At 44.2% G+C, this 14,487-nt stretch overlaps 1 protein-coding gene across 2 annotated transcripts in view; it reads right to left on the bottom strand.

Moving 5' to 3' along the window:
- LOC125460376 (interleukin-1 receptor-associated kinase-like 2) overlaps window positions 1–13,923 on the bottom strand; it is a 51,521-nt gene extending 37,598 nt beyond the window's left edge. For both annotated transcript variants that reach the window (XM_048547809.2, XM_048547810.2), the window contains exons 1-2: window positions 13,298–13,923; window positions 1,690–1,866 (exon numbers count right to left, since the gene is read on the bottom strand). In XM_048547809.2, coding sequence (XP_048403766.2) covers window positions 1,690–1,866; window positions 13,298–13,397 — 277 coding nt within the window. In that variant the 5' untranslated portion in view covers window positions 13,398–13,923. The remainder of the gene's footprint in view (window positions 1–1,689; window positions 1,867–13,297) is intronic.
- Between the last annotated feature and the right edge of the window lie 564 nt (window positions 13,924–14,487).

Raw genomic sequence — 14,487 nt, 5'->3', positions numbered from 1 at the left:
TGTACGTTTCTGAGTGGCAGTCCACAACCAGTGCAGCACCAGAAAGGTCGGTGCTGGGGCCCCAGCCATTCGCTATATTTATAAATGACTAGGATGACGACAAAATTGGGTGGGATTGAGAGTTGTGAGAAAGAAGCTTCAATGTGGTTCAGAGAAGTTGAGTAAGTGGGAGGATTGGTTTACTGGCAGAAGGCGCAATGTGAAGAGGCTAAATGTGAAAAACTAAAAGTAGGGACACCTGCTACAGTAACACAGGGCCTTTGGTGAGACCACACCTGGTGTAGCGTTAGCAGTTTTGGTCTCCCCACCCAAGGAAGGATACACTGAGAAGAAGTGCAGCACAAGTTCACTAGGCTGATACCGGAGATAGTAAGACTATCCTCCGAAGAAAGATCGGTTTGACTGGGCCTGTATATTCACTAGAGTTTAGAAGGATAAGAGGCAGTCGGATTGAAATGTACAACTTCTAAAAGGGTTGGATAGACTAGATGCAGGGACTGCATTTTCCTCGGTTGGGGAGTCTAAAACCATGAGATATAGTCTAAGGATATAGGGTAGACCATTAGGACTAAGATGAGGAAAAATGCATTCACTCAAAGGATAGTGAACTTGTGAAATTCTCTAATGCAGAAAGCTCAGTTGGCTGCGTGGGTGGTGTGCAATGCAGTGTGATGCCAACAGCAGGGTTAAGCTCCTTCACCAGCTGAGGTTACCATAAAGATCCCATCTCCTCAATCTCACCCTTTACAGGGGTCATGGTGACCTTCAGGTTAAACCCACCAGTAGTCATCTCTCTCTATCGTAAAAGCAACCCCATGATCCTCTGAGACAACGGCATTGTACTTTGTTGGGTTTTTTCAGTCTAGGTATATCATTCCCACTTCAGGAAGATGTGTAAATGAGGGACATCCTGGGTTCAAATCCAGGGTGAGCCCTTAAGTTCTCTGAATCGTTCCTGTACTCGCTGGTTAGATGTTTTGAGAATGCTTGTGGTGTAATGGTAGTGTCTCTATCTCTGAGCCAGGAAACCCATATTCAAGTTCCACCCACTCTAGAAATGTTTCACTGCAACATTCTAGCCTCTGACCTGCTTTTGCAGCCACTATATCAATATGGCTAGTCCAGTTCAGTTCCTAGTCAATGATAATCCCCAGGATGTTGATAACGGGGGATTCAGTGATGGTAACACCATTGAATGTCATGGGGCAATGGTTAGATTGTCTCTTATTGGTGATGGCCATTTCATTGTATTTGTTCTATGGAATTGATAAGCTTCCAGCGTCAATATTAAGCAAGCCAAATCAAATAATTGTGTCGATTGCATGTAAAATAATCCTCCCTCAACTGTATTTTAGCGACATATCTCAGGAGGAACACAATTATTTTTCCCTTTCTGCCCATCAGTCACACTTTGAAGTGAGATTGACCCTAATTCAGTGCTAAATTGACAATTTTACATCAAGAGCTCTGTCCTACCAGGAATTGAGCTTTGAGGCGGCCCCAAACCAATTTCATCTGTGAACTCTACAGCGAACAGAGAAGAGACTGACCCAGTGGTCTAGGCTGGAATCAAGCTGAAGACTCATTGACAGTGGTTTGTGCTGATAATGAGCATTCCAATGCCTTTCCTGAAGAAAAGTAAAACTATCGGAACGTCAAAAATTTCTATCTCGGAAGGGATGTACTCACGTGACAGAATAACGTCAACTACACGGTACAGCTGCATCTCATTCAGGATGTGTAGAAGCTGTTGAACTGTCGCCTGTCTCATTCCCCATGCCCACATCAGCTCTCTGGTCCTGCTGTTATTTCCTCCAAGAGATTCAATCTTTCTCAGTTCAGTCTGGTCAGCTATGATCCGAGAGGCTGAAAAGTTTCAAAATGGGCAATTTGAGTACGTAAAAGCGGTTAAATCAGTTTCTTTCACACGTGGAGAAATCATTGGGAGGAGAGATAAGGAAAGCAAACACTCCATTGGGTAATGTCACACTCTGTACAGTGCAGCACTAGACAAGCTCCACTAAGCAGTGTTATAAAAACATATTGGAATTAAAGCATGAACAAACATATTTAAGTGGGACTGTTCACAATCACTAAAACACTTCAGGTCATTTTAAGCTAGTGAAATATTATTGTAGTCACCGAATATGCTTCAACCATCCCTTTTGATGTGTTTCAGTTCAAAGCAACTTAGCGCTCACCTGCTGATCGCAGGCACCAGAGTCAGGAAGACTTTCACAAAATTAATCCCTCACACTTATACATCTCAAAGGCACCAGTCAAATGCATATTCCACCTGCAATCAGATTGCAGTATACGAAAGATGCCACATAGGTGGCCTACGCTGACATTTACAAAATTGCGAGAATGACATAAGAAATGAGCCATTAGGCCCCTCAAGCCTGATCACCATTCAATAAGATCACGGTTGATCTGATTGCAAGATATCCTTAACTTTATAATCTTGCCAACACCACGCCCCCCGCCCCCCGCAACCCCCCCCCCCCCAAGCCAAAGCCCAACATCAACTGCACCCTGCAGTAGAGAATTCCAAAAAATAGCAATTCTGAGAGGACAAATCCCTCTGCATTCACATCTTAAACCTCCTTATTTCACACTTTGTTAAGAAACATTACCTCAGCACCCACTCTGTTAAGCCGCCAAGTGATACCCGAGTTTCAATACGATCACCTCTCATTCCTCTAAACCCCAATGGAGTATAGGCTCAATCTGCACAAACTTTCCTCCGTAAGACAGCCCATTACTCCGAGGAATCTACCTAGTTAGCCTTCTCTGAATGAACTTCAATGCAAATGCATCCCTCCAGAAGTTTAAAAAAAAAATCAAATTTTACATGGTCCTCTAGGTATGGTTGCACTAAGGCCCTGTACAATCATAAGCACAGATCCACAGAGTCTCTACAGTGTTCAAACAGGTCATTCAGCCCAACCAGTCCACCCGAGTTTTCCGAACAGCATACCAACCAGACTCACCACCCTACCCAATCCCTGTAACCTTGTATTTCCTATGGGTAACTTAGCATGGCCTATCCACCTAACCTGCTCATCTCTGGACTGTGGGAGGAAACCATACCACCCGGAGGAAACCCACGCAGACACAGGGGAATGCAAAGAACTCCACACAGACAGTTGCTCAAGGCTGGCATCGAACCTTGTTCCCTGGCATTGCAAGGCAGCAGTGCTAACCAGCGAGGCATCATGCTGCCCAGATTTCATAAATTTTACATACCACACTACTTGCCACAAAGGGCAATGTTCACTTTGCCTTCTGAATTACTTGCTGTATGGGCATACTAACATGTTCATGCACACCCGAATCCCTATGAACTGTGGCATTCTGCCCTTTCTCTCCATTTAAATAGTAAACTTGGCTTATCTATTTTTGGCCAATATTGCATCTTCCTATCTTATATTCTGTTCATTAACAACATCATTTTGCAGGCTCCTCACAACTTGATTTCCTATCTATGTTTTTTATTATCAGCAAATTTGCCTGCAATACACCATGGAAAAAGGGATTTTTGACTGGCACAGATTCTTTTATGGAACATGGAAACAGGCCCTTTGGCTCAACAAGCCCACACTGACCCTTGGAGCATCCCACCCAGAGCCATCCCACTATATCCCACCTAATCTACACATCCCTGAACTCTACAGGTGATTTAGCGTGGCCAATCCACCTAGCCCGCACATCTTTTGGACTGTGGGACAAAACCAGAGCACCTGGAGGAAACCCACGCAGTCACGGGGAGAATGTGCAAACTCCACACAGAGAGTCAGCTGAGGGTGGAATCGAACTTAGGTCCCTGTGAGGCAGCAGTGCTAACCACTTAACCACAGTGCTGCCCTACTTGGAATGGTTCAAGAGTCTTTGTTTCCTGCGCAGATCTCTATGGCTCTCAATCCCTCCATCGAAGACATTAATATAAATCATAAATGAGGAGGGTCCGCCACCAGTTCCTGTGGCGCCCCACTTTGTACAATGACTAATTTACGCTATTTCCCATTTGGTAGCTAGTCCCCTATCCATGTTAATGTGTTACTCAATACTGGGAACTCTTTTCTCGTGCTGTCAACTTTAGTGCTACCCTACTGACTATTTTGTGGAAATCCAAAAGCACTATGCATGACACCTGACTGGAAATTTGCTTGGTGGTGAATAAGTGACAGAACTCGGCAAACTTTTGATTGGGCTATTTTCTTTATTGGAATGGTATTTTTGTGGCCCTTTTGCACAACTGCATCTTCACACTTGAGAGGCTTGACGGCTGGTTTATGACGCCAACAGCATGGGTTCAATTGTTGCAATGGCTCAGGTTATTATGGAGGATTCTCCTTCTCGGCCCCTTTGCTTGCCTGAGACATGGTGACCGTCAGGTTTAAACCACAACCCTAAAGTACTAGGGATGTACAGCATGGAAACAGACCCTTTGGTCCAACTCGTCCTTGCTGACCAGGTATCCTAAATTAATCTCGTCCCGTTTGCCAACATTTAGCCCATATCCCTCTAAACCCTCCTTATTCACATACCCATACAGATGCCTTGTAGATGTTGTAATTGTACCAGCCTCCATCAATTCCTCTGGCAGCTTATTCCATACACGCACTGCCCTCTGCCTGAAAAAAGTTGCCCCTCAGGACCCATTTAAATCTTTCCCCTCTCACCTTAAACCAATGCCCTCTAGTTTTGACCTACCCTATCCTGGGGAAAAAGCCTTGACTATTCACTCTATTCATGCTCCTCATGATTTTATAACATCACCTCTCAACCTCCATTGCTCCAGGGAAAATAGCCCCAGCCTATTCAGCAGCACCCCCCCACCCCGCTATTGCTCAAACCCTTCAAACCCAGCGACATCCTTGTAAATCTTTTCCACACCGTCTCAAGTTTCACAACATCTTCCCTACAGCACAGAGACCAGAATTGATTGCAGTATCCCAAAAGTGTCCTTTTGAATGTCTTGTGCAGCTACATGATTTCCCAACACCTCTATTCAGTGCACTGACCAATAGGGGCAAGCATACCAAATGCCTTCTTCATTACCCTGTCTACCTATGACTCCACTTTCAAGGAACTATGAACCTGGCTCCAAAGTCTCTTTGTTCGGCAACACCTCCCAGGACCTTATATTAAATAAGTCCTGCCCTGATATGCCTTTCCAAAATGCAGTACCTCCCATTTATCCTCAGCCCAATGGCCCATTGTACTCTGAATAACCTCTTCACTGTCCACTGCAACACCAATTTTGGTATCATCTGTAAACATACTAGCGATGCCTCCTATTCACATCCTAACCATTTACACAATAAACGCCGATACAAAATACTCATTTAGTATCCCACTCATCTCTTGCAGTTCCACACATGGGCTCCTTAAAGATCAGCAGGGTCGCCTTTCTCTCTCCCCTACTACTCTTCTGTCCTTAGCATATTTGTAGAATCCCTTTGAATTCTCCTTAACCCTATTTGCCAAAGTTATCTCATGTCCCCTTGTTGCCTTCCTGAGTTCCCTTTTAAGTATACTCATACTGCTATTCACTCAATCCCAGCTGTCTATATCTGACACATGCTTCCTTCCTGTTCTTGACCAGAACCTCAATTTCTATGGTCGTCCAGCATTTGCTACACCTACTAACCCTATCGCACTTCACCTTAACTGGGAGGTACTGTCCCTGAGCTCTCATTATCTCACTTTTGAAGGGTTCCCACTTTCCAACCATCCCTTTGCCTGGAGACTTCCACTGCCAATCAATTTTTCAAAGTTCTTGCCTAATACTGTCAAAATTGGCCCTCCTCCAGTTTAGAACTTGAGAGCTAGTTTTCTCTCTCTCTCTCCGAGTAAGGGTTACTGTATGTAGGAGTTGCTGTGTTCCCGGCAACACATCTGTGACTACTCTTCAGGAGCATTTTATTGATGGCTCTGAGCAAGAGTCACCGGACCAAAAACGTTAACTCTGTTCTTTTCTTCACAGATGCTGCCAGACCTGCTGAGCTCTTCCAGCAACTTCTGGTTTCTCTTACTCACTCTCTCTCTCTCTCTCTGAAAGAGCAGCCCTATGGCCCAGTAGGACTATGGTGACTATTACAGTGAGTAACCACACTCTATGTAATGAAACTGGTTGGAAAATATTCAAGTAAACAAACCCAGTTCCATTGAAGTTAGGCTATCTCACTCAGTCTAAGGAGAAGTGTTTCAGTTGGCAGTAAATAGCCTCATGTTGTTAGTTTTCACATTGTTACCATATCTGCTAATGATATTTGAAGACATTGTTAACCCAGAATATTTTCCTTCCATGTGGATATTTGTGGCTTGTAAACATCCTCCATGGTTATTCAAGAAAAAGTTCAATATTTTGTCATCCGTAACTCAGCGGGTAGCACATTTGTCTGTGTGTCAGAAGGTTCTTGGCTCAATTGTCACTCTGGAGCCTGAACACAAAGATCCAGCAAACGCATCAGTGCTGTGCTGAGGGAGCCGTCCATCTACTGGAGGTATCAGCATTTCAGATGAATCAGTGAACCAAAGGCCCTATCTGCCCTCTCTGGTCGAAATCAAATGTGTGTCCTGGCAATACACACCTCACAACTCTCAAAATAAACCAGAATATTCAGTCATCACCGTGCTGCTGCATGTGGGAGATGCTGTGTTCCCTGCAACACAACTGGGGCTACTTTTCGGGAGCCCTTTATTAACTGTCAATAATTGAGTCAGTGGCCTTGAAAGGATGCTACATAAATGCAGGTAACTTATTTTCTGTAAGGCAGCAGTGAATGACTACACAACGATTCTAAAGTGGGATCCTCAAGGCTTTGTAAATATGTGTGATACGCAACTGGATTCAGCTGCTAACATTCTGGTTCATTAGCAATGAAACCATAGGTACACCTTTTCAGTGCCAGCTCCTTTTCAAATGGGGCACTATCTTGAAAAAGTGATTGTCAAACTTTTTCGTTTAGGAGGTGAAAATAAACCACCACTGATGTGACATCCTCAGACTGCAATAAGTTCCACAGTCAAACCAATTTCTGATTTTAAAAGCTTTTCCTGCATCAATCTGCTTTTAACTAGGGTCCACCTTACATTCATAAGCCCTTAGAGGGACATTCCCCACAAATGCAAACAACCTCCTCACATCTCTCTCATCAAACTGTTTCATGATTTTCTACTCACCTTGTAGGCTTCCTTTCATTTTTCTGAAGTTCCTGCCTGTTCGTTCTTTACAATAGTTATAAATCTTGTTTACAACCTACCAAGTGTCTTCACAACTGTTTTGAATCCAGAAATTATATTAATGCAAAGTGATCCGAGAACATTTGATTCCAGTCATCAAGAGAACATTGATTGGTTAGGCCACTTTTGGAACACTGCATTCAGTGCTGCTCTCCCTGTTACAGGAAAGATGTTGCTAAACTTGAAAGGGTCTAGAAAAGATTGACAAGGATGTTGCCAGGGCTCGAGGGTTTGAGCTATTGGGAGATGTTGAACAGGCTGAGGCTATTTTCCCCTGGAGCATTGGAGGCCGAGGAGTGACATTGTAGAAATCATGAGGGGCATGGATAGAGTGAATAACCAAGGTCTTTTTCCCCAGGGTAGGGGAATCCAAAACTAGAGGGCACAGGTTTAAGGTGAAGGGGGAAAGATTTAAAAGGGACCCGAGGTTCCCACGCAGATGGTGGTGCGTGCATGGAGTGAGCTGCTGGAGTAAGTGGGGGAGGCTGGTACAATAACAAGATTTAAAAGACATCTAGTTGTGTACATGAATAGGAAGGGTTTAGGAGGGGTATGGGCCAAATGTTGGCAAATGGGACTAGATTACTAAGGTTTAGGAGTAGAAATGGAGCTAGATTAATTTAGGATAGCTGGTCAGCATGAATGAGTTGGACCAAATGGTCTGTTTCCGTGCCGTACGGCTCTATGTCTCTGACTCTAACACGTTCATCACTTTAGCTCTGTGCTTCACTATTCCAGCCAACCTTGACACAAACTGCAAGAACAGAAGAGCTGATTCCCAATCATTAGAACTCATGTGGTGGGCAAATTATTGGAGAGGATTCTGAGAGATAGTATTATTGATTATTTGGAAAAGCACAGTTTGATTAGAAATAGTCAATGTGAGGGGCAGGTCATGCCTCACAAACATTATTGAATTCTTTGAGGATGTGACAAAACATATAGATGAAGGTGGAGCAGTGCATGAGGTGTTTACAAATTTTAAGAAGGCATCTGATAAGGTTCCCCATGGTAGGCTTATTCAGAAAGTAAGGAGGCATGGGCTTCAGGGAATTTTGGCTGTCTGGATACAAAACCGGTTGTCCACAGAAGAGAGAGGGTAGTAGTAGATGGAAAGCATTCAGCCTGGACCTTGGTGACCAGTGGTGTTCTGCAAGGATCTGTTATGGGGCCTCTGCTCTTCGTGATCTTAAAATGACTTGGATGAGGAAGAGGAAGGGTGAGTTAGTAAGTTTGCGGATGACATGAAGGTTGGTGGAGTTGTGGATAGTGTGGAGGGCTGTTGTAGGTTGCAACGGGACATTGACAAGATGCAGAGCTGGGCAAAGAAGTGGCAGATGGAATTCAAACCAGAAAAGTGTGAAGTGATTCATTTTGGAAGGTTGCATTTGAATTTGAATGCAGGGTTAACAGGAGAATTCTTGGCATTGTGGAGGAACAGAGGGGTCTTGGGATCCACATCCATAGATTCCCTCAAAGTTGCTACTCAAGTTGATAGGGTGGTAAAGAAGGCGTATGGTGTGTTTGCTTTCATTCGCAGGATAACTGAGTTTAAGAGCCGCAAAGTTATGCTGCAGCTTTATAAAACCCTGTTTTAGACCTCACTTGGAATATTGTGTTCAGTTCTGGTCGCCTCAGTATCGGAAAGATATGGAAGCTTTACAGAAGGTGCAGATGAGATTTACCAGGATGCTGCCTGGAGGGCAGGTCTTATTAGGAAAGGTTGAGGGAACTAGGGCTTTTCTCATTGGAGCAAAGAAGGATGAGCGGTGACTTGACAGAGATGTACAAGAGGATGAGAGGCATAGATAGAGTGGATAGCCAGAGACTTATTCCCAGGGTGGAAATGACTATTACAAGGGGGCGTAATTTTAAAGTGAATGGAGGAAGGTATAGGGGAGATGTCAGAGGTAGGTTCCTCACACAGAGAGTGTTGGGTGTGTGGAATGCGCTGCTGACAGTGGTAGTGGAGTCAGATACTTTACAGACTGTTAAGTGACATTTGGATAGGCAGATGGAGGATAGTAAAATGTAGGGTATGCAGGGTAGTTTGATCTTAGTAGGATAATAGGTCAGCACAACATCGTGGGCTGAAGGGCCTGTACCGTGCTGTATTGTTCTATGTTCTCCTCATGCCTCCTAAACGCATAGCTTTTTTTTAAAGAAATGAGTCTAAGTAGTGAACGCCCATATATTTAAATAGGTGTGACAGTCAAGGATTACTTCTTTCACTAAAATAGCTACACACGGGGGTGATGATACCAGCTAGTAACCCGGTCTGATTATCCAACACACCCCCAGGCTACAGATTTTCAGGAAAGGGGTGGAAATTGCGAACAGAACACAAATTTGGGCACAAAAGGCCAAAACAAAAGCGCTCTGTGAAAATGCCTGATGTCTTTAGTTCCGAATACAGAAGGCACCTGGTTGGTTTCTACACGCAAAAAGAAAAACTGCTGGTCCTGTTACTTTAAAAAGAGCTCATCAGGGTCCCAGCTTAATGGTGGTGAGATAGTACTTCAAAAAAAGCCAAAGATACAGAGTGGTCAGTTAAATAAGATTTATTTAATACCATCTATTTAATGATTTTTTTTTCCCCTGAGTGGGCATTCAAGGGGAAAATGACATTGATCTTGACAATCCTACACAGCAGACTTTCAATTTCGTAAAAGGAAGCTATTTCACTCTGTTGCAATCTTTACTGTAACTCATAAGTGAATTGTAAGACAAATTGGAGAACAAGAGAAAGAGACACGTCATGGAGATATCAATACATGTGTCAATGCTCAAGATTATGATCCTGTGGGAAGGTGATAATGATCTGATAGGTCTGGTCTCAACGTTGACTGCGGGCAGTAAAAGAGAGAACAGAACCCACGAAAGGGATGAGAACAAGAGGGCAGAGATTTTCAAATGCAGCCCATGTGACACAAGGTGGAAGGTATCCCCTACTTCTGAACACAAATCATCTCGCAATGAAGGTCGACATACCATTACATTCCTATTTGCTTCCTGCATGTGCCTGTGTACTTCCAGGGTCACTGGACCCACAACTTTAACTCTGTTTTCTCCTTCACAGATGCTGTCAGACCTGCTGAGCTTTTCCAGCAACTTTGTTTTTGTTCCTGATTTATAGCATCTGCAGTTCTTTTGGCTTTTACTTCCTTTGCCTAGTGTATAGGGATGCGAGGATCCCTTTGTACATCCACATTGCCCAGTACATCACAACGTAAAATAATACTCTTCATGAGTTTCACACCAAAACGTATAACTTCGCATTTAGCCTTGTTTTTATTGCATCTGCCATGCCTTCATGCACTCACTCATTTTGTGTGCTGCCCGTTTTGTATCATCACCAATCATGGAAGCGTTGCTTCCGGATCCATCATCCAAGTCATTTTTGTATATTGCAAATTGCCGGGGGCCCAAACACTGAACCTTGCAGTACCCCACTAATCTCTGCCACTCAAAGAGACCCATTTATTCTCCCTGTTTCCTGTCAGTCAACCAATTCTCACTCCATGCCAATATATTGCTCCCTATCCCATGTGTTCTAACTTCACCCACTGGCATTTTTTTTGGGAGGGTCCTTATCAAAAGCCTTCTGAAATTACAAACACACCACAACAATGGTTCTGCTGGTCACATCCTCAAAATCCCCAGTAGATTTGTGAAGCACAATTGGCCAAATGGTTTCCACAAAAATCTATACAGATGATGTACAGAGTAGCCATTCACTTGAAATACAGAGCAACAAATGATGTCTGTATAGCACAGTGGCCAGTAAGGGGATCAAGGGTTACACGGAGAATGGGGTTCAGAAACATATCAGCAAGGGCAGCCTGGTGGCTCAGTGGCTGCAGGCGTGGGGAGGGTTGGAAAACAAGGATGAGAAAGTTAAAAATCAAGATGGGTCAGCAAAAAGGATGTGGTTTTACTGTGAATTAAAGCAGCAAAAATCTGAGTGACCACAAGTTTAGGGAGGACAATACATTGGAGACCAGCTACAAGTGCACTGGAATAATGAAGTCTAGAGGTAACAAAGGCAAGGTTAAGGATTTCGTCAGATGGGCTGAGGCTTGGAGGAAGTTGGATATCATTCCAGAGGCCAGAATAGACACATGTATGAAGTTTTGAAGCTCATCAGAACATGAACTGAGACCCCGAGGCTGTGAAGAGACTGGCTTACTCTCAGACAGTCACTGGGGAGACGGATGGTTGTTAAAATTTAAGAATTAAAATTTAATTACAAATTAATTCATGACAGCGTAAAATGCCATTGATGCAACTTTATTAAGTCACAGTTGGCCACAATTTCTCAATGCTTGACATACGGTTAGTCACATCAAATCCAACAAGAGATGGCTGCTGTCTGTTTATTACACAGTCACAGATTCAGCATCTTGGAAATTTTCAAATTGGTCTTGCACACAGCTTGCCACTTGCACGTGGTCAGAATACAAAGTACCTAGAGCAAATTAATAAATCATCAAAAACCACCAAGACTACAGCAAACCCTGCCAAAATGGTGTCTAGCCGAAGCCTCAGGTGTTGATGGTCCTGGAACTGCTGCAAATGAGAAAAAGACTATCTGGGGAGAACAACAAACTTGAAGGTAGTCATACATTCCAAGGCTTCTGCCCAGTGCAAGTTAATGGTTAAAATTTGACACTATGCGTTACAAGGAGACAATAAGATATGGGAACAAATGCCTGGCAATGGAGTTAGGTTTTAAGCACATTAAAAGGGGAGAAATGCCAAGAGGAAATACTGCATTGACTGAAGGCATGGCATCAGCGGCAGGGTGAAGTAAATCAGGGACATGCGAGAGGCTGGAACTGGGAGACTGCAGAATTGTAAAGACTTTCCAGAGCTGTTACAGGTTTGAGTAGAAGGGTCACTATTACCTGGTTACAGGGAAAGTAGAGATCCGCAAATAGTCCGAGAGAGGCAGAAGAGAAGGCTATTCTGCCCAGTGGGTCCACTCCACCATTCAATGAGATGATGAAATGATCTGATAATCCTCGAACCCCACCTTCCGCCTAATCCTCAACCCCACAGCTAGTTTTGAACTTGCTAACGATATCATTTAAGGAGCTCATGACGCAAAGGCAGTGTCCCTACCTACAACTGAGCAATCTGAACAAGCTGATTAGAATTTGTTTTAAACTGGCAATGCTGTCTGTAGTTTTTTTTTGAAAACAAAAGCTATAACCCATCACTACCAGCTAGAAGTATCAGGTGCCAAAATGCCAGGTTCTAGCATTCCACATCCCTCTCCCCTCCATGAAACAACAAGTACATCCCCCCCCACCAAAACACCAACTTTTTTTAAAAAACACCTTTAACCAAGCTTTGGATACGAACATCGGTCGGGATTTTCTTTTGTTTTTGGTGTTTGTTACGCTCCCACGAAACACCAAGAGCGTGTTACACTCACGCGAGGGGAGTCGGGGTGGAAGCGGGGAGCGCTACAGTAATGCAGATAGTTGTTGCTGTAGTCCGGGGGGTGGGAATGTAAGCTGTAGTCAGTATGGGAGGGGAGTAGGGAGCAACAGCGCCTCCCGTTTGGCTGGGGTGAGCGGAAAGATTATGCTGGACCAGGCCTGTGATGTATTCAAGAAAAATGATAAGATCATCACCAGCCCTTGGAGCAATGTGAGCCTAAAGTGGGGGGTGGCGTTCGTGCCTAATCGCTTCCAGTTCGCCTCTGGCCACACGCCTACAATTTTTCCCAAACAGACAACATGTGGAAATCCCACAAAACGAAACAGCCGCTTTCAGAGCGAACATTCCCAGTCCACAATGACTCTCCTTCAGCCTTACGTGCGACCCATCAGCTTCTACAAGGACGGGGGGTGGGCGCGTGGGAACTTGGGAAATACAACAATTGCTACAAAAGAAAAATACAGTGACCTAGCCCCCACTCTTCCTCTTTGAAATTTACAAAAAAAAGCACGACTACAAACAAAAAATCGTTTATGTTTCCAAGCTCAGAGGGAACGTGTAAGCGGCACCGTGCACTTTGAAACTGACCAACACTCACCAAAACGGTGCCACATCCCCGGGGCTAGAGTGTCCATTATCAGATAAAACTCTTCCATAGTCTGAGCAGGGATGTCTAACACGAAGTACGGTGAAGACATGTTGGCAGCTCGGCTCCTCTTCCTCTCTGTCTCTCACGCACTCCTTGAGATTCACTGCTCTGCTACACGTGCGCACACACACAGAGCCCAGTTATGTTTTGAAGCCGAGAAACTTTCAACTTTTTTCTCTCTGCTCTGCGTCAGTCGGAGGAAATGGGGAAGTTGAGATGGGCCCACGACAGGAAAGAAAAAAAACAACGAACGGGGCTCGAAAAAAATATTCCTCAACGCCAGTCGCTGGCTCGCTCACCCATTCTCTGACTGTCACACACATTTCCACTGTTGACCCCTCACCGTCTCTAGAACATAGAACAATACAGCGCAGAGCAGGCCCTCGATATTGCGCCGACCTGTGAACTAATCTAAGCCTATTCCATCACCATCCATATGCTTATCCAAGGGCTGTTTAAATGCCCCTAATGTGGCTGAGTTAACTACACTGGCAGGCAGGGCGTTCCACGCCCTTACCACTCTCTGAGTAAAGAACCTGCCTCTGACATCTGTCTTAAATCTATCACCCCTCAATTTGTAGCTATGCCCCCTTGTACAAGCGACGTCATCATCCTCAGAAAACGACTCTCACTGTCCACCCAATCTAATCCTCTGATCATCTTACCATCACCATAGCTAGTATACTTGCTGTGTCTCTTACGTTTATTTTGTTGTGCAAAATTATTTTACTCCTTCCCTACATCTTACCTGCTTAAGGTCTCAGAATAGAAAAACAGCAGCAGCCCAAAAGTGAAGATCAGGATCAGCTGTGGATCAAAACGATGACCTAATGAGGATGCTCGATATTCACAGTCGGCGAGTTTGATTACTTTAGCAAAAATAACCAAATACACAAGATGGGCTGATTCAGTAATCATGAAGCACAAAACAGTTAGACCCCCGGCAGGTTTGAAGGAACACACTAGACCAAAAATGGATGTTTTTTTTTAATTTTTGGGGCATAAAAGGAGCTTTTATTTGCATTTGAGACTTAACGTTCCGTCATGTTCGGCGGAAGAGTCACTGTATTGGAAACGCTAACCGTGCTCACTCAACCCTGAAACGTCAGCTTTTGTGCTCCTAAAATGCTGCTTGGCCT

The sequence above is a fragment of the Stegostoma tigrinum genome, chromosome 11 (assembly GCF_030684315.1).
Source record: "Stegostoma tigrinum isolate sSteTig4 chromosome 11, sSteTig4.hap1, whole genome shotgun sequence".
In the NCBI taxonomy this organism is placed as follows: Eukaryota; Metazoa; Chordata; class Chondrichthyes; order Orectolobiformes; family Stegostomatidae; genus Stegostoma; species Stegostoma tigrinum.
Note: the sequence above shows the minus strand (reverse complement) of the source record. Positions and strands in the feature narration are given on the sequence as shown.